Consider the following 21,004-nt stretch of genomic DNA (forward strand, 5'->3'; position numbering starts at 1 on the left):
CTTGATTCCCCTTAATCTCACACAAATTATCAATGAACCTACCAGGTACAACCCCAAATCCGTAAACACGGGCACCCTCCTAGACATCATCCTAACCAACTTGCCCTCCAAATAAACCTCTGCTGTCTTCAACCAAGATTTCAGCGATCACTGGCTCATTGCCTGCACCTGTAATGGGTTCGACCACCCCTCATCAATGTCAAACTCTCCCTAAAACACTTCAGCGAGTAGGCCTTGTAGCACAAACTCAAAAAAGTTCTGGGACGCTATGAAGTCCATGGAGAATAAGAGCACCTCCTCCCAGCTGCCCACTGCACTGAGGCTAGGAAACACTGTCACCACCAATAAATCCACGATTATTGAAATTCTCAATTAACATTTTTCTATGGCTGGCCATGCTTTCCACCTGGCTACCCCTACCACGGTCAACAGCCCTGCAACCCCCACAGCAACTCGCCCACGCCTCCCCATTTCTCCTTCACCCAAATCCAGATAGCTGATGTGCTGAAAGAGCTGCAAAATCTGGACCCCTACAAATCAGCCGGGCTAGACAATCTGGACCCTCTCTTTCTAAAATGATCTGCCAAAATTGTTGCAACCCCTATTACTAGCCTGTTCAACTTATCTTTCGTATTGTCTGAGATTCCCAAAGATTGGAAAGCTGCCGCGGTCATCCCCCTCTTCAAAGGGGGAGACAGTCTAGACCCAAACTGCTACAGACATATCTATCCTACCCTGCCTTTCTAAGGTCTTTAAAAACCAAGTTAACAAACAGATTACCGACCATTTCAAATCCCACTGTACCTTCTCCGCTATGCAATCTGGTTTCAGAACTGGTCGTGGGTGCACCTCAGCCACGCTCAAGGTCCTAAATGATATCATAACCAAGAGACAATACTGTGCAGCCGTATTCATCGACCTGGCCAAGGCTTTTGATTCTGTCAATTACCACATTCTTATCGGCAGACTCAACAGCTTTGGTTTCTCAAATGACTGCCTCGCCTGGTTCACCAACTACTTCTCTGATAGAGTTCAGTGTGTCAAATCGGAGGGCCTGTTGTCCGGACCTCTGACAGTCTCTATGAGGGTGCCACAGGGTTCAATTCTCGGGCCGACTCTCCTCTCTGAATACATCAATGATGTTGCTCTTGCTGCTGGGGATTCTCTGATTTACCTCTACGCAGACGACACCATTCTGTATACTTCTGGCCCTTCTTTGGACACTGTGTTAACTAACCTCCAGACGAGCTTCAACGCCATACAACTCTTCCTCCGTGGCCTTCAACTGCTCTTAAATGCAAGTAAAACTAAATGCATGCTCTTCAACAGATTGATGCTCGCACCTGATCGCCCATCCATCATCTCTACTCTGGACGATTCTGACTAATATGTGGACAACTACAAATACCTAGGTGTCTGGTTAGACTGTAAACTCTCCTTCCAGACTCAGATTAAGCATCTCCAGTCCAAAATTAAACCTAGAATCGGATTCCTATTTCGCAACAAAGCCTCCTTCACTCATGCTGCCAAACATACCCTCGTAAAACTGACTATCCTACCGATCAACGACTTCGGTGATGTAATATACAAACTAGCCTCCAACACTCAACAAATTGGATGCAGTCTATCATGGTGCCATCTGTTTTGTCACCAAAGCCCCATATACTACCCACCACTGCGACCTGTACGCTCTCGTTGGTTAGCCCTCGCTTCATATTCTTCGCAAACCCACTGGCTCTAGGTCAGTCATTTACAAGTCTTTGCTAGGTAAAGCCCCGCCTTATCTCAGCTCACTGGTCACCATAGCAGCACCCACCCGTAGCACAAACCCTAGCAGGTATATTTCACAGGTCACCCCAAAGCCAATTCTTACTTTGGCCGCCTTTCCTTCCAGTTCTCTGCTGCCAATGACTGGAATGAACTGCAAAAATCACTGAAGCTGGAGACTCTTACTCCCTCCCTAGCTTTAAGCACCAGCTGTCAGAGCAGCTCACAGATCACTGCATCTGTCCATAGCCCATCTGTAAATAGCCCATCCAACTACCTCATCCCCATACTGCATTAATTGATTTATTTTGCACCTTTGCACCCCAGTATCTCTACTTGCACATTAATCTTGTGCATATCTATCACTCCAGTGTTTAATTGCTATATTTTAATTACTTCACCACTATTGGCCTATATATTGCCTTACCTCCCTTACCTTACCTCATTTGCACACACTGTGTATAGACTTTTTCTACTGTATTATTGACTATGTTTGTTTATTCCATGTGTAACTCTGTGTTGTTGTATGTGTTGAACTGCTGTGCTTTATCTTGGCCATTTCACAGAAGTTGTTCTCAACTAGCCTACCTGGTTAAATAAAGGTGAAATGAAAAAAGAGGCTCTATGGTGTTATGCATGTCAAAATTAGTACTAACATACCTCAGGAGTTACCCCTCCCTTTCTGTGATCTAGGAGGCCTGTTTTGAGATGAATCATAATGCACACATATGCACTACTGTTCAAAAGTTTGGGGTCACTTAGAAATGTTCTTGTATTCCATGAAAACATACATTAAATTAGTTGCAAAATTAATAGGAAATATAGTAAAGACATTAACATGGTTTATAAATAAGGATTTTTAATTTAAATAACAATTGTCTTCTTCAAACTTTGCTTTCGTCAAAGAATCATCCTCAAAGAATCCTCCAACTAGAATCCTGGCATTCTAGTCGTCAATTTGTTGTGGTATTCTGACGAGATTTCACCCCATGCTTCCTGAAGCACCTCCCACAAGTTGGATTGGCTTGATGGGCACTTCTTATGTACCATACGGTCAAGCTTCTCCAACAACAGCTCAATAGGGTTGAGATCCGGTGACTGTGCTGGCCACTCCATTATAGACAGAATACCAGCTGATTGCTTCTTCCCTAAATAGTTCTTGCATAGTTTGGAGGAAATTGGCTCCAATTAAGCGTTGCAAAAGGGAGTGATAGCCTTCCTTCTTCAAGATCTCTTTACCCTGTACAAATCTCCCACTTTACCACCACCAAAGCACCCCCAGACCATCACAATGCCTCCACCATGCTTGACAGATGGCGTCAAGCACTCCTCCAGCATCTTTTCACTTTTCACCTCAAACTTAGATTTGTCTGTCCATAGCACCTTTTTCCAATCTTCCTCTGTCCAATGTCTGTGTTCTTTTGCCCATCTTAATCTTTTCTTTTTATTGGCCAATCTGAGAGATGGCTTTTTCTTTGCAACTCTGCCTAGAAGGCCAGCATCCCAGAGTCTTCTTTGTTGACGTTGAGACTGGTGTTTTGAGTGTACTATTTAATGTAGCTGCCAGTTGAGGACTTGTGAGGCGTCTGTTTCTCAAACTAGACACTCTAATGTACTTGTCCTCTTGCTCAGTTGTGCACCGGGGCCTCTCACTCCTCTTTCTATTCTGGTTAGGTCCAGTTTGCGCTGTTTTGTGAAGGGAGTATCACAGTGTTGTACGAGATCTTCAGTTTCTTGGCAATTTCTCACATGGAATAGCCTTCAACCCCAGAACAAGAATAGACTGATGAGTTTCAGAAGAGCCTGTAGTCAAACCCACAAATGCTGATACTCCAGATACTCAACTTGTCTAAAGAAGGCCAGTTTTATTGCTTATTTAATCAGAACAACAATTTTCAGCTGTGCTAATATAATTGCAAAAGGGTTTTATAATGATCAATTAGCCTTTTAAAATGATAAACTTGGAATAGCTAACACAACGTGCCATTGGAACACAGGAGTGATGGTTGCTGATAATGGGCCTCTGTACGCCTATGTAGATATTCCATTCAAAATCAGCCGTTTCCAGCTACAATAGTAAATAACAACATTAACAATATCTACACTATTTCTGATCAATTTGATTTACATTTCTAACTGACCCCAACATTTTGAACGGGTGTGTGTGTGTGTGTGTGTGTGTGTGTGTGTGACCGATGATAATGAAATAATAATAAAACACAAACAGGCTTCGTTCAATACACGTGTGTGTTTGAGAGAATGGGGCCACCGAGGGAGTGAGAAATGGACCGAGTAAGATTGAGAGGAGAGTTAATGATGTGTTGTTAGTGAATGATGTCCCTGGTCAGCGGTGCTCTATTGACTGTAAATCACATCAGGCCTGATGGTTGAGCCGGCACCTGAGAGAACACACCCTCTGGGGCCTTTCTGAGAGAGAGAAAGAGATGTCGTGTGAATGGAGAAAAGAGGAGTGTTGTAAAAAAGTGATGTTCTCCCACTTATGGGTGAAATAGTGAGGTGGCTCACACACTTGAGCCTCAATGGTGAGCAGGCTTTGGGCTAGGGTGAATCTGGGTTCTCAGTGCTACGTGAGGCCTAACCTGCTAATCATTGACGCATATTGTGTTTTCAGGTGGTGAAGACAGTGGGCCTCCGGGAAGTGTGGTTCTTTGGCCTGCAGTACACAGACAGTAAAGGCTACAGCACGTGGCTCAAACTCAACAAGAAGGTGACGCAGCAGGATGTGAAGAAGGAGAACCCTCTGCAGTTTAAGTTCAGAGCCAAGTTCTTCCCGGAGGACGTGTCTGAGGAACTCATCCAGGAGATCACACAGAGACTCTTCTTCCTGCAGGTAACACACTTATACTGAACAAAAATATAAACGCAACATGTAAATTGTTGGTCACATGTTTCGTAAGTAAGTGAGCTTTTCTCCTTTGCCAAGAACCCATCCACTTGACAGGTGTGGCATATCAAGAAGCTGATTAAACAGCATGATTATTTGCAGCTTGTGCAGAGAACAATAAAAGGCCACTCTAAAATGTGCAGTTTTGTCACACAACACAATGCCACAGATGTCTCAAGTTTTGAGGGAGCGTGCAATTGACATGCTGACTGCAGGATTGTCCACCAGAGCGGTTGCCAGATAATTTAATGTTAATTTATCAACCATAAGCCGCCTCCAATGTTGTTTTAGAGAATTTGGCAGTACGTCCAACCGACCACGTAACCACGCCAACCCAGGACGTCCACATCTGGAGTCTTCACCTGCGGGATCCTCTGAGACCAGCCATCCGGGCAGCTGCGGGTTTGCTCATCTGAAAAGTTTCTGCACAAACTGTCAGTAACCGTCTTAGGGAAGCTCATTTGCGTGCTCATCGTCCTAACCAGGGTCTTTACCTGACCACAGTCCGGCGTCGTAACCAACTTCATTGGGCAAATGCTGAACTTCGATGGCCACTGGCATGCTGGAGAAGTGTGCTCTTCACGGATGAATTCCGGTTTCACTGTACCGGGCAGATGGCAGACAGCGTGTGTGCGAGTGGTTTGCTGATGTCAACGTTGTGAACATAGTGCCCCATGGTGGCGGTGGGGTTATAGTATGGGCAGGCATTAGCTACAGACAACGAACACGATTGCATTTTATTAATTGCAATTTGAATGCACAGAGATACCGTGATGAGATCCTGAGGCCCATTGTCATTCCATTCATCCGCCACCATCACCTCATGTTTCAGCATGATAATGCACCATCCCATGTCACAATTCCTGGAAGCTGAAAATGCCCCAGTTCTTCCATCACCAGACATTGAACATGTTTGGGATCCTCTGGATCGACTTGTACGACAGTGAGTTCCAGATCCCGGCAATATCCAGCAACTTTGCACAGCCATTAAAGAGGACTGGGACAACATTCCACAGGCCACAATCAACAGCCTGATCAACTTTATGCGAAGGAGATGTGCCACGCTGCATGAGGCAAATGGTGGTCATACCAGATACTGACTGGTTTTCTGATCCATGCTCCTACCTTTTTTTTAAAGGTATCTGTGACCAACAGATGCATATCTGTATTCCCCGTCATGTAAAATCCATAGATTAGGGCCGAATGAAATTATTTCAATTGACTGATTTCCTTATATGAACTGTCACTGTAAAATCTTTGAAATTGTTGCATGTTACGTTTATTTTTGTTCAGTATTTATTGGTGTCCTTCATACTCACAATGTACATTGCAAATCCAAACAAAGTACTTAAACAAGTGTGTGTGTGTGTGTGTGTGTTCCCTGCCCATGCCAGGTAAAGGAGGCCATCCTGAATGATGAGAACTACTGTCCTCCAGAGACAGCCGTGCTGCTGGCCTCCTACTCTGTCCAGGCCAAGTACGCAGACTACAACAGAGACCTCCACAGGCCTGGCTACCTCACCTCCGACCGCCTGCTGCCACAGAGGTCCGTCCGTACCCCACACGCACCTCTCTCTGTCTCCTCACTAACCCTCTCTGTACAGAAGAGACCTCCACATTTCCACCTTCACTTTCTCTGCCCCTCTCTGTCCCACTCAAAGAATACCAGGGGAAGAGTCTTTCTGTCATAGTAACTAGGAGAATCTCTATTGAAATTGCTCCTACAATGGTTGAGGAGGCTGGAATGTCCTTCTACTTAATGAATTCTCTCCATACTCCCCCGTTAGTGTGTGCTGGAGGGAGGGATTGTGTGCTTTTGTAAAGGAGTTGTTCTTCAGTAGAGTGGCTTGCCCCTCCCTCACTATAAATCTGTTCTGTCTTTTGATGCTAGGCCTCTAGTGTGGCCCTTTTTGAATAACCCTGGTTGAATAACCCTTTGTATGTTTTTGTGTGTCCTGCAGAGTCTTGGAGCAGCACAAGTTGACTAAGGAGCAGTGGGAGGACAGAATACAGACCTGGCATGAGGAACACAGAGGCATGCTCAGGTAGGGCTTTGTATAACGGTCTAAATGTGTTTCTTTATGAGTCTGTTAGTGTCAAACTTGCTTCTCTACACAAGTTGTAATGTGTGTTTGTGTCCACAGAGAGGACTCAGTGATGGAGTATCTGAAGATAGCCCAGGACCTGGAGATGTATGGCGTCAACTACTTTGAGATCAAGAACAAGAAAGGAACAGAGTTGTGGCTGGGTGTGGATGCACTGGGACTCAATATCTACGAACACGAGGACAAGTATGCAATACTGAAATACAGTTTTTTGTTGTTGTTATTTTAGAGTGGAAGGTGGAATATGCCATTCATCCACTAAGGTGGAATGTAAGAGAGCATACCTGAGCATGGCCTTGTCAGATATACTCCATGACACTATCGCCATCTGCTGGGCATGGATGGTGCCTCTAGCTTAATTTAATACTACACTGATATGGGTAGGTAGTTACCTTCACATGGCATAGTACTGTACTAGCATAGTGTTGAGACAGTCTGTATTTTTCCTTCCCTTCTCCCCAGGTTGACACCAAAGATTGGCTTCCCCTGGAGCGAGATCAGGAACATCTCCTTCAGCGACAAGAAGTTTGTCATTAAACCCATCGACAAGAAAGCTCCAGTAAGTCAGTCTACCAGGAAGGTAGGGTTAGGTTTAGGCTTAGTCAGTCTACCATGAAGGTAGAGTTAGGTTTAGGCTTAGTCAGACTACCAGGAAGGTAGGGTTAGGTTTAGGGTTAGTCAGTCTACTGGGAAGGTAGGGTTAGGTTTAGGGTTGGTCAGTCTACTGGGAAGTTAAGGTTTAGGGTTGTTCAGTCTACCGGGAAGGTAGGGTTAGGTTTAGGGTTGGTCAGTCTACTGGGAAGGTTGGGGAAGGTTTAGGGTTGGTCATTCTACTGGGAAGGTAGGGTTAGGTTTAGGGTTGGTCAGTCTACTGGGAAGGTAGGTTTAGGTTTGGTCAGTCTACTGGGAAGGTAGGGATAGGTTTAGGGTTGGTCAGTCTACTGGGAAGGTAGGTTTAGGGTTGGTCAGTCTACTGGGAAGGTAGGTTTAGGGTTGGTCAGTCTACTGGGAAGGTAGGGTTAGGTTTAGGGTTGGTCAGTCTACTGATAAGGTTGGGGAAGGTTTAGGGTTGGTCAGTCTACTGGGAAGGTAGGTTTAGGGTTGGTCAGTCTACTGGGAAGGTAGGTTTAGGGTTGGTCAGTCTACTGGGAAGGTTGGGGAAGGAGGGAGGAAACAATACAACACAATGTACAATAAACATTGATAATATAATAAAGACATTGCACTAATCTGTAAATTAGTCAAATGAGTGCTAAATTCCTTAAATGTAAAATTACCTGAAAAATGAGTCAACCCCTTTCTCTTTTCCTTTTCTTCCCTCCCTCCTCTTCCCTCCACTCCTTTCCTCTCTCCTCCCTTCCTCTCTCCTCCCTGCCTTCCTCTCCCTCCTCCCCCCCCCCCTCACTCCTCCTCTCCCCTTCCTCCGCCTCTCCCCTCCCTGCTCTGGCTCCCTCCTCCTCTCCCCCCTCCTCTTTTCCTCTCCCCTCCTCTTTTCCTCTCCCCTCCTCTTTTCCTCTCCCCTCCTCTTTTCCTCTCCTCTCCTCCTCTCTCCTCCCTGCCTCTCCCTCCTCTCCTCTGTGCCTCTTCCTCCTCTCTGCCTCTCCCTCATCTCTCCTCTTTCCTCCCTGCCTCTCCCTCCTCTCCCCTTTTCCTCTCCTCTCCACTCGTCTCTCTATAGGATTTTGTGTTCTATGCCCCGCGGTTGCGGATCAACAAGCGTATCCTGGCGCTGTGCATGGGGAACCACGAACTGTACATGAGGAGGAGGAAGCCTGACACCATTGAGGTTCAGCAAATGAAGGCCCAGGCCAGGGAGGAGAAACACCACAAACAGATGGAAAGGTACAGAAAGAACACATGCAAACATGTAGTTGTGATTCTGACCAGAAGGGGGCAGCATTGTATAAAATATCTCTGTACCAGAGCTATATAAAGGGTGGATCTCTGTATTCCCTTGATTCCTCAAAGGAGGTGAGAAGAGCGGATATTGGGAATTACAGAAATATAATTGAAATATTAGGCCGATTCACCATCCTAACACTGCTCTTGTGTGTCTAATGAGGCTATTTAGAGACAGCTATGGACTGGCTATCTCTGTATTGCTCTTATGTGCATGTTTGTGTTTTACCTTTTTGTAAAGCATCTTGAAGTTGCAGAAAGTTGCACCAGTGTTGTGATCATATTTTATACAACAAAATATTGAATGATATGAGTAAGATATTCAACAATTAATTACATTTAATTTGAATATATTATTAGCCCAGGCATTTTCATCAACTGAACTATGCCTCTTTTGTTTTACAGAGCCCAGCTAGAGAACGAGAAGAGAAAACGAGAGCATGCAGAGAAGGAGAGGGCGAAGATAGAGAAGGAGAAGGACGAGCTTGTCGAGAGGCTCAGACAGATTGAGGAACAGACGCTAAAGGCCCAGAAAGGTATCTACAGTTGAAGTTGGAAGTTTACATACACCTTAGCCAACTACATTTAAACTCAGTTTTTCACAATTCCTGACATTTAATCCTAGTAAAAATTCCCTGTATTTGGTCAGTTAGGATCACCACTTTATTTTAAGAATGTGAAATGTCAGAATAATAGTAGAGAGAATTATTTATTTCAGCTTTTATTTCTTTCATCATATTCCCAGTGGATCGGAAGTTTACATACACTCAATTAGTATTTGGTAGCAATGCCTTTAAATTGTTTAACTTGGGTGAAACGTTTCGGGTAGCCTTCCACAAGCTTCCCACAATAAGTTGGGAGAATTTTGGTCCATTTCACCTGACAAAGCTGGTGTAACTGAGTCAGGTTTGTAGGCCTCCTTGCTCGCACACACTTTTTCAGTTCTGCCCACAAATTTTCTATAGGATTGAGGTCAGGGCTTTGTGATAGCCACTCCAATACCTTGACTTTGTTGTCCTTAAGCCATTTTGCCACAACTTTGGAAGTATGCTTGGGGTCATTGTCCATTTGGAAGACCAATTTGCGACCAAGCTTTAACTTCCTGACTGATGTCTTGAGATGTTGTTTCAATATATCCACATCATTTTCTTCCCTCATGATGCCATCTATTTTGTGACGTGCACCAATCCCTCCTGCAGCAAAGCACCCCCACAACATGATGCTGCCAACCCTGTGCTTCACGGTTGGGATGGTGTTCTTTGGCTTGCAAGCCTCCCCCGTTTTCCTCCAAACATAACGATGGTCATTATGGCCAAACAGTTCTATTTTTGTTTCATCAGACCAGAGGACATTTCTCCAAAAAGTACGATCTTTGTCCTCATGTGCAGTTGCAAACCGTAGTCTGGGTTTTGGTTTTGGAGCAGTGGCTTCTTCCTTGCTGAGTGGCCTTTCAGGTTATGTCGATATAGGACTTGTTTTACTGTGGATATAGATACTTTTGTGCCTATTTCCTCCAGCATCTTCACAAGGTCCTTTGCTGTTGTTCTGGGATTGATTTGCACTTTGATTTGCACAAGTACGTTCATCTCTAGGAGACAGAATGCGTTTCCTTCCTGAGCGGTATGACAGCTGTGTGGTCCCATGGTGTTAATACTTGCGTACTATTGTTTGTACAGATGAACGTGATACCTTCAGGTGTTTGGAAATTGCTCCCAAGGATGAACCAGACTTGTGGAGGTCTACAATTGTTTTTCCTGAGGTCTTGGCTGATTTCTTTTGATTTTCCCATGATGTCAAGCAAAGAGGCGCTGAATTTGAAGGTAGGCCTTGAAATACATCCACAGGTACACCTCCAATTGACTCAGATGTCAATAAGCCTATCAGAAGCTTCTAAAGCCATGCCATCCCTCTCTGGAATTTCCCAAGCTGTTTAAAGGCACAGTCAACTTAGTGTATGTAAACTTTTGAGGAGTTTTGTGGAGTGGTTGAAACTTTTGTTTTAACCTCTCTAGGCTAGGGGGCGGTATTTTCACGTCCAGATGAAAAGCGTGCCCAAAGTAAACTGCCTGCTACTCAGGCCCAGAAGTTAGGATATGCATATTATTAGTAGATTTGGATAGAAAATACTCTGACGTTTCTAAAACTGTTTGAATGATGTCTGTGAGTATAACATAACTTATTTGGCAGGCGAAACCCCGAGGACAAACCATCTAGGAATTTTTGTTGTTGAGGTGACAGTGTTTTCAATGTTTTTTCTATGTGGATCTAGATTTCTAAGGCACTTGCTTGCAGTTCCTATCGCTTCCACTGGATCTCAACAGTCTTTAGAAATTGGTTGATGTTTTTCCTTTGTGTAATGAAGAAGTAGGGCTTTTCAGAACGAGGGTCGAGTCTAGTGTACTGTTGTGGTTGGGGCGCATGACCTGAAGCTCACTCCACTTTGTTTTTATCCGCTATTGAACGCAGTTTATCCCGTCTTAAATTGTATTGAATATTTACGTTAAAAACGACCTAAAGTTGTATTAGGAAAGTTGTTTGAACAAAGAATACAGGTAACTTATTAGATATTTTGAAGTCATGTTGAGCGATTTGGAACCAATGTTTTTCTGTATCAAACGCGCCAAATAAATGGACATTTTGGAGATATAATGATATAATCGATATAAACGAACAAAATTACAATTTTTTATGTTTATGGGACATATTGGAGTGCCAACAGAAGAAGCTCTTCATAGGTAAGGCATTAATTATATCGTTATTTCTGAGTTTTGTGTCGCGTCTGGCTGGATTAAATATTATTGTCTGTGTTTGTTTGATGTCCTCAGATAATAGCATGTTTTGCTTTCGCCGTAAAGCCTTTTTGAAATCTGACACGGGGGCTGGATTGTCAAGAAGTAAAGCTTTAATTTGGTGTATTGCACTTGTGATTGTATGAAAGTTAAATATTTCTAATAAATTAATTTGAATTTGGCGCTCTGCCATTTCACCGGATGTTGTCAAATCGATCCCGTTGACGGGATTTGATCCCTAAGAAGTTTTAATGACTCCAACCTAAGTGTATGTAAACTTCCGACTTCAACTGTACATCTCAACACGCGCATGTACATTACACCCATGCATGCATTACACACGTGCACACACACTTACATTACATGCATGCACACAAATTACATGCACATGCATTACACACACACCAACAACGGATACAACTTCAGAGGAACAATGTAAATGGGACTGATCATCTCACTTATTTTACATGTCATAGGTTACCATGCAACCAACACCCTGGAGTAACACTTACACCCGCTGTAGTTCACAGCTGGTGTTCAGACAAGTTCACAACTATAGTACGCAACACTGGGATTTGCATACTAGCTCTTGTTAGGAGGAGTGAGGAATGGGCTATCATTTAGAGACCATAGGAGGACTGCTAGCTGTTTTATCATGTTACAGGGAGGGGAACATGAACATTCATTCTCTATAGTGTTGGCCCTAGCACCATGGCTGTCATAACCGAAAAGGACAGAACACACCTGGGGGGTATTTACATAGTGAACGGCTGGAGGGAGCGAGTTAGCTACAGCCCTGAAATCCCCAGCAGATCTAACGAATCACTGCAGAGCCATTCTGTTGGTAAAATACAGGAGTTTGCTTGGCTGATATAAAAAAATGATTTGATCCTGAAAGGGCCATTCCAATCAGAATGATTGATTTCTACAGAATGTTGCCTCTAGAAATGCTCTCATCAAATATAGGTTGGGCCTTTCTCAGAGGTATCTCCCTATATAAACATTTGTGTTCCAGATTATTGGGAGATTATTCAAGTCCTCCTCTTGTGTTTCATGAGGTGAATGTGTGTCAGGAAAGATGGGTGCTGTAATGAACACGATGGGAGACAGAGAGCTGGTTTCAAGAGCAGGGTGCAGCAGGTGTTTATTTGTAAAGGACCACAGGAGGAGGCAGGTAGCTGGGTCCAGGGGCAGGCAGAAGGTCATACACAGGAGGAGGCAGGTAGCTGGGTCCAGAGGCAGGCAGAAGGTCATACACAGGAGGAGGCAGGTAGCTGGGTCCAGAGGCAGGCAGAAGGTCATACACAGGGGTCCAAAAAGGCAACAGTACAAGCAGGGAAAAGACTAGTAACGTCATCCGGGAGATCAGACAATAGGTAGATAACAGGAAATCTGATAGGCTAAAGTACAGGCAGGGAATAGGCAAAAGGCGTCATTAGTGAGGCAGGAAAACTATCATACACAGGAGGTTTCAATTATGGGAAAAACAGAGCTCCGAATAGAAGTGTGTCACAAAACAAACAATACCTCACAATGATGGGGTGCAAAGAACTGGACCAAATAGTGTGTGATGATGACATACAAGTGTGTGATCAGAATTCAAGTGATTGGGATCTGGAGAGTGAGCTGCGTTCAGGGGATCTATGTATTTGAGAGTGTGAGTTGGAAGCAAACGCTACAGGTGCGACTCTCGCTAAGATCTGATTATATTTGTTATACAGTACATTGTGTGTGTGTGTACACTCATACAGAGCTGGAGGAGCAGACACGCAGGGCCCTGGAGTTGGACCAGGAGAGGAAGAAGGCGAAGGAGGAGGCGGAAAGGTTGGAGGGAGAGAGACAGGCAGCGGAGGAGGCCAAGGCAGCGCTGGCTAAACAGTCCGCTGACCAGATGAAGAACCAGGAACAACTGGTAACACTTCACAATTTTCGATCAGGGTCCCGTTAACATACTTTCAGTGCATCCTTCTTTCCTTCCTTCCTTGAAGAAATCACTGATTTTATATTAAATGATTCATGAATGCAATATAATAGACACCCTACTCGACTTCCTATTGATTGATTACCTGAAGGAAGGATGTACAATGTACGTATACCTACTGTAGACAGGTATACAGCAATTCTCTAAGCCATTGGTCTCTTCTGGATTGTCCAACACACTAAAACCTTTGTAAACACTCTAACCTACAACATATCTGCACTGTACCTGCAAAGTTATTATCACGTCAATACCTTTGGTTCTATGTAAATGAGTGACACTGACTGACCTCTTGTAAACACCTCCCTTGCTTACAGAAAATGTATGGATGCTTTTACGACATGCATTCCAAAGGTGATTTGGTTATTCCTCATGGTATTTAACCTGGAATCCCATAGCTCTACTAATGGCTTGCAGCTCCAAATGACTGACAGTAGGCTTATTGCTCATGTAGCTGTTTCCACATCAAATTTGATTGGTCACATATACATATTTAGCAGATGTTATTGCGGGTGTAGCAAAATGCTTGTAACAAAATGCTGGTGAGTTACCACCGCTCTAATATCCAAAAGTTATTTCCGGCTGTATGTAATAATGCAAATGATGCGTTCTGAGCTACAGTAATAAGGTGTGAAATAACATCCCAAAAAAGTACTGCCAAGTTGGTAGAGTTACGAGTGATACGGAGAGAGGGAGACAATAAGCCAAAGAGACTAGACACCTTGTCATTGGGTGTAGGGAAATAACATTTATACAGTGCTGGAAGGCCCTGAGGCAGTAACCTTTAAGGGAAAAGGAGATACCTAGTCAGTTGTACAACTGAATGCATTCAACTGTAATGTGTCTTCCGCATTTTACCCAACCCATCAAAATCAGAGCGGTGCTGGAGGCTGCCTTAATCAACATCCACGTCATCAGTGCCCAGGGAACAGTGGGTTAACTGCCTTGCTTGGGGATTTGATCCAGCAACCTTTCAGTTACTGGCCCAACGCTCCTACCCGCCAGGCTACCTGCCTGTTTTGCATTGATAACTAAATATAATCTCTGGGTGCTGACAGATATCTGTGATTGAGGTGTTAATGTGCAGACAGCGTGCCCCAGGGGAAGTTCTCTGCTCTCACCACCCCCCCACTCTCTCTTTGGTATTTCAAAGAATATTTAATGGGTGGTATTACATGGTTAACAGTACTCACCATGAAACCATGTGTCAATTAGATTTTCATACTGGTTGGCCCATTAAACCTCATGGGCGCCATGGTCAGCTCTTGCAGTCTGGTGGCCAGTGTGTTGGTGTGTATGTCTGACAGAAGAGTGCTTTGTGCTTGTCTCTCGCAGGCCGCTGAGCTAGGAGAATTCACTGCCAAAATCGCTCTGCTTGAAGAGGCCAAGAGGAAGAAGGAAGAGGAGGCAACTGAATGGCAACACAAAGTAACGGCTACCTCTCTCTGATCCAGTGGCAGCTACTGAGGGAAGGATGGATCATAATAATGCCTGGAGTAGAGTTAATAGAATGGTATCAAACATAAACATATGGTTTTCATGTGTTTGATACCATTCCATTCACTCCATTCCAGCTAGAACACTCAGTTCCAGCCATTATTATGAGCCGTCCCCAGCAGCCTCCACTGCTCTGCCCCCTGGGACTGACACATAAATAATAGTGTCTGTATCCAAATGTGTGGGGCTGTATGCCCTCAAACCAAATAATTTAACAGCATTCATAAGATCTAATGTACACTGAACAAAAATTTAAAGGCAACATGTACAGTGTTGGTCCCATGTTCCTTGAGCTGAATTAAAATATCCCAGAAATGTTCCATACGCACAAAAAGCTTATTTCTCTCAAATTGTGTGCACAAATGTATTTATATCCCTGTTAGTGAGCATTTTGCCTTTTGCCAAGATAATCCATCCACCTGACAGGTGTGGCATATCAAGAAGCTGATTAAACAGCATGATCTTTACACAGGTGCACCTTGTGCTGGGGACAATAAAAGGACACTCTAATAGGTGCAGTTTTGTCACATAACACAATGCCACAGATGTCTCAAATTTTGCGGGAGCACGCAATTGGCATGCTGACCGCAGGAATGTCCACCAAAACTGTTGCCAGAGAATTTAATGTTAATTTCTCTACCATAAGCTGGCTTCAACATCATTTTAGAGAATTTGGCCATGCGTCCAACCGGCCTCGCAACCGCACACCACGTGTATGGCATTGTGTGGGTGAACAGAGTGCCCCATGGTAGAGGTGGCGTTATGGTATGGGCAGGCATAAGCTATGGATAAGAAACACGATTGCATTTTATTGATAGCAATTTGAATGCATAGAGATACCGTGATGAGATCCTGAGGCCCATTGTCGTACGCTGCCATCACCTCATGTTTCAGCATGGCCCCATGTCGCAAGGATCTGTAAACTATTCCTTGAAGCGAAACATGTCCCAGTTCTTCCATGAACTGCATACTCACCAGGAATGTCACCCATTGAACATGCTCTGGATCTACATGTACGTCAGTATGCTCTAGTTCCCCCCCCAATATCCAACAATTTAGCACAGCCATTGAAGAGGACTGGGACAACATTCCACAGGCCACAATCAACAGCCTGATCAACTCTATGTAAAGGAGAGGAGTCACGCTGCATGAGGCAAATAGGGTTCACACCAGATACTGACTGGTTTTCTGAACCACGCCCCTACCTTTTTTTTAAGGTATCTGTGACCAACAGATGCATATCTGTATTCCCAGTCATGTGAAATCCATAGTGAATTGATTTCAATTGACTGATTTCCTTATATGAACTGTAACTCAGTAAAATCTTTGAAATTGTAGCATGTTGCGTTTTTGTATTTTTGTTCAGTATATGTATGAGTAAGATCTGAGTTTAAAATTGTGTGCTTGAGCCAGTACAAGATGTTTTTAAGATGTTATTGTGTCCCTTATTTGCATGTTAACCCCTAGTTTCGTATGTGTGTGTCTGCGTGAGTGTTTTAATGTTTTTGGAAAGTCTCTGGTCTACTCAGGTCCCACACCGGCAAGCACTTTAAATACAGGTGTCCCTGTCTTTTGACAAAGTTGTCTTGAAATGTGTGTGTGTGTGTGTGTGTGTGTGTGTGTGTGTGTGTGTGAGCAATAATGTTTTTGTGTTTCCTGTTCCAAATAGAATATTGAAATGTGTCAGTACTGTATGATTGTTATATATGATACAATAGATTAGTAGTTTATTGAACACCAAGTGACAAACAGTTATTCCCACATTAACCCTCCCGCCAGGCCATCTCAGCCCAGGAAGACCTGGAAAAGACTAAAGAGGAGCTGAAGTCTGTGATGTCATCACCCCCGGCGCCGGAGCACGATGAGCAAGATGAGACGAACGCAGAGGGCAGTACCGAGCTGCACAGTGACGGGGTCACCAGCCACCGCAGCGAGGAGGAACGTGTCACAGAGGCCCAGAAGAACGAACGCGTCAAGAAACAGCTGCAGGTAGGCTCAGGAAGACGTGGCCTCACATCATTAGGATGGATAGACCCCATACAGGCTCAACAAGATAAAAATCAAATACTGTTTTATTGGTCACATGCATATTTAGCAGATGTTATTGTCAGTGTAGCGAAATGCTTGTAGCTATCAACTGCAAAAAAAATGTAGGGTTATGTTTAGGCCTAGGGCTAGTGTTTGGGTCAGTAGATCAACAGTTTGCTGATAATATGTTGAACAATACACCATCTGTCTGCAACTGTCAAAATGAAGTGTTTTGCTTTCCCCTCTCCCTCTTTGTCAGGCTCTGAGTTCGGAGTTGGCTCAGGCGAGGGACGACACCAAGAAGACCCAGAATGACATGCTACATGCGGAGAATGTGAAGGCTGGGAGGGACAAGTACAAAACCCTGCGCCAGATCCGACAGGGCAACACCAAGCAGCGCATTGACGAGTTCGAGTCCATGTAAGAGTCAGCGCCCTCCCACCCCCGCGTTGCCATGACAACAGCTCACTTTCTCTGATAGCCGACCCTGCTCGTTCCCACCCCGTTCCCCCAAATCCGTACTTGCAAAAAGGCCAGAGGTGTGTGGATTCAATGTCCCACCCACTACTCCTTGCCAAAGCTCTGCCCACTAGCGGTTGGCCAATCAAACCGCTCCATGCTTAGAGCTCCACCCAACCACATCTGGAATCATCCAATCTGGAATGACAAGCAACATATCCTGCCGAAATGAACTTCTCCTTGAGCAAAGGATAATTTAACCCTTGCATGTCTGATGTAAGAATGGATTTTTTAAAAATAATGTAGAGAGAATTGAGAGAATTGCCATTTGTAGCTTTTTGATGTTGTTGACAAGCATGTATGTAAAGCTTTAAATATCGTACCTTACCTTTTTTGTTTGTGATCAAGTATTTAAATGGTTTTCTTAAACTGCCTTATTCGTCTCATTTCATTTACATTACTTCAGTTTTGGTTTCATATTTAACTGTGGTGAGTTAGCTGTGCTCTAGTCATGGGTCAGCTGATGTTGAACCAGTGGTTTAATTCCTCCAGAATTTGAACAAAGCTTTTTATTTGTCCCTTCAAACCTATACGTTTGTGTTATTCACCGTCCATTGACGGTTTTGTTAACATATATTTTGGTCCACAATAAAGAATCCATGTATATTTCTTACTTCCAGTCAGTTAAAGTATTTATCCCAGGTTGGATGAGGGTCGAATGGGAGGGAGGCAGCAGTTCAATATTATATGAACGGACTGGTATGAGGAACTGTTTATTTTGAACATTCCAGATGAATCACCTTCCAGGCATTTTAAGAATGAGTGAAGGGAAAATAACCATAAAACCACCTGAGACATTTTAGTGGTCTAAATCATGGTTTTGACACTAAGGTTATGTAACAAATGATCTGTCTAGCTCCTCCTACAACTGGTAAAACAGTCTCTAGTCTAGACCGACGGGTTGCCTCCCACAATGTAACCAATGTTCCAGTCTGGGAAATCTAAGACTAGGTAAAATAGTAATGTCAACTGTGTTATCCTTAAATGTCAACCAAAGTACTGTATGTACTATATGTACCGATCTCTTCTAGATGTGAAATCATATAAGTGAAACCCATAACTCTAACGTGGTGGTAACCCTTCCAAAGTACATGTGTAGTGTTGTGGATGACAACACTCCAGGTTATTCATTCAACTTTATCACCACAGTAAATGTAACTGTTTTGATTTTAAATTTAATTTCAGATGTCGGGGTTTATTTATGTACGCATCACCTTCAGACATTCTGTTCAGTATGACAATAATAAAAAAAATAGATATAAAAGTTGTGAAGAATATTTCAGGTAGGCCTATTTGAATTGACATGCAAAAGTGGAGGAAAGTCTAGCATTATTATCATGATGTTGAAATGACAGACTTCTTATTAAGTGTCGTTAACCTGTCATCCCATTCAGTGTAGGCTACAGTACATGTCTGACATATGCCCCCCGAGTGTTGAAATTTCATTATCACATGATACACACATGCCTCACTAGCATCCTACTGTATCTAAATTAACCTGAGAATAATTTTGGCAGCAAACCCATTCCTTTCCCCCTGAAAAAGACTAATCGTCACCACCTTGAGTAAGGCTTTATTGCTTTATTATTCATAACTCATAAGGAGTCAACATTTTCCATTTGGCCTCAGTTCCCTGAATCAGCAAGTAAGACTGCTACACATGCCAGAGTATTATAAAGAGTCACGTGCTCTGGGGTTACGGTACTTAAAGCTCATTGTTTTAACATGCGTTGCCCCCCCCCCCATTCACATACTGTACAGTCACTAAGGCAAGAACATCAACATCACATCAGGTCACAGTTCTCCATTTTCCTCCATTACATTTTGGCTTGAAATGACCCATGTTGACCTGTGAAGAGGGGATCATCATAATACATATATAACATAGGCTAACACTATCCCTGACGGAATACTGCATCCCAATCTTATTTTTTGCACTTAGGCATTTATTAGATTTAACAGTTTTATTGTAGCACAAATTATGTTGGATTTAAAGCACAACAGGGATGAATATTTAAATAAATGATACATGGTATTTGGAGAAGTGTCTGACAAACTGTTTTTTAAACCTGAATTGTAGGCCTTGGATACAGACGGACACAATGAAACAAAGTCAAATAGAATAATATTCTAACCAGTCAGATGAAATAAAATAAAATTAACCAAATTCCAAAATGATAAAACAAATTGGTGGAAGAAATTCAACCAAGTACTGTATACAAAAAACAGCACATATACCACAGGAGGTTGGTGGCACCTAAATTGGGGAGGATGGCCTCGTGGTAATGGCTGGAGCAGATTAAGTGGAATGGTATCAAACACATGATTTCCATGTTTGATGCCATTCCATTTACTCAATCCAGCCATCCTTCCCTCAACAGCCTCCACTGACATACAGTATACATACACTGTCTGCAAACCGAACAAACCGAACAAGTCACCTCATCAAAAGGTGTTTCATTATAGCAGAGATTAACAGTAGAGTACAGCACAGGCCATATCCAGTGACACTGAGGAAAATCACCCAAAGAATTCCCCTCAAATATCTTTATGCTGATAAAAAATTAAAAACATCACACAGAATTCCAAAAACATCTCTTTAAAAAATCTGAACATGGAAAAATATTACATTTTTTAACTGAACATGGTTCAGACTATCATCAGATGTGGTTAAAAGAAGCACAATGCCATGTAGAGGCATTTAATACTCTGCCACACACAGAAGCACACTGGCACATAGTGCCCTAGAAAGGTGCTACACGTTGCTCAGCTAAAAAAATGCACTTTTGGCTGTTGTCATGTTGAGAAACTGGTTCCAGAGACTAAGTGCTGTCTTTGTCCAGTCAGCGGTGTTCCACTGATCCTCTGAAGGGATAGCCTTAGTTTGAAGAGAGAGCTGAGAACCACTGTACAGAAATATATTAATAGAAAGATCATGACTGTCAATAGAGGCTGATGGTGAACAAATAATGGCTTCACCATAAAGCTGACCCCCACAGTCACACTCACATGACTGAGACCACCCAACACAATTTCAGTTCAACAATAATAAAACAACAACCCACCTTTTCCTGTCGATCAGTGCTATCCGGAATCCTTGGGACATCCCTACCTTAAACCCTCACCTCCATCCTAACCATTACCTAACCCAAACCTTAACCATTTCAAATGTCAACTTCAATGGGGTAGGGACGTCCCAAGGAACCCGGATATCACATACCTTTTTCTGTCCTCTCTATATGCTGATCATCAATCAATGTACAGTAGTTTGAAGAAATTGCATTTGATGCCCTTTTCTTTCACAAATACTTCTTAAAACACAATTTTTTAAAATCCCAAAATGTATACTGAACAACAGTTGCTCCTGTGTAATGATAATGCTGTTTAATCAGCTTCTTGATATGCCACATCTGGATTATCCTGGCAAAAAAGAAATGCTCATTAACAGGGATGGAAACATTTGAGAGAAATATGCTTCTTGTGCGTATGGAAAATATCTGGGATCTTTTATGAAACA

At 43.3% G+C, this 21,004-nt stretch overlaps 1 protein-coding gene across 4 annotated transcripts in view; it reads left to right on the forward strand.

Annotated features, from left to right (window-relative positions):
• LOC139403152 (radixin) overlaps positions 1-19,528 on the forward strand; it is a 63,321-nt gene extending 43,793 nt beyond the window's left edge. For 3 of the 4 annotated variants that reach the window (XM_071146874.1, XM_071146866.1, XM_071146858.1), the window contains 11 exons: positions 4,400-4,618; positions 6,067-6,218; positions 6,634-6,717; positions 6,817-6,963; positions 7,240-7,336; positions 8,456-8,619; positions 9,082-9,212; positions 13,217-13,377; positions 14,779-14,871; positions 16,720-16,929; positions 17,228-18,751. In XM_071146874.1, coding sequence (XP_071002975.1) covers positions 4,400-4,618; positions 6,067-6,218; positions 6,634-6,717; positions 6,817-6,963; positions 7,240-7,336; positions 8,456-8,619; positions 9,082-9,212; positions 13,217-13,377; positions 14,779-14,871; positions 16,720-16,929; positions 17,228-17,392 — 1,623 coding nt within the window. In that variant the 3' untranslated portion in view covers positions 17,393-18,751. Of the gene's footprint in view, positions 1-4,399; positions 4,619-6,066; positions 6,219-6,633; positions 6,718-6,816; positions 6,964-7,239; positions 7,337-8,455; positions 8,620-9,081; positions 9,213-13,216; positions 13,378-14,778; positions 14,872-16,719; positions 16,930-17,227 lie in introns of all 4 variants that reach the window. The other variant, XM_071146881.1, reaches the window with a different exon arrangement.
• The last annotated feature ends 1,476 nt before the right edge of the window (positions 19,529-21,004 follow it).

This window comes from Oncorhynchus clarkii, chromosome 3 (assembly GCF_045791955.1).
Source record: "Oncorhynchus clarkii lewisi isolate Uvic-CL-2024 chromosome 3, UVic_Ocla_1.0, whole genome shotgun sequence".
Taxonomy (NCBI): domain Eukaryota; kingdom Metazoa; phylum Chordata; class Actinopteri; order Salmoniformes; family Salmonidae; genus Oncorhynchus; species Oncorhynchus clarkii.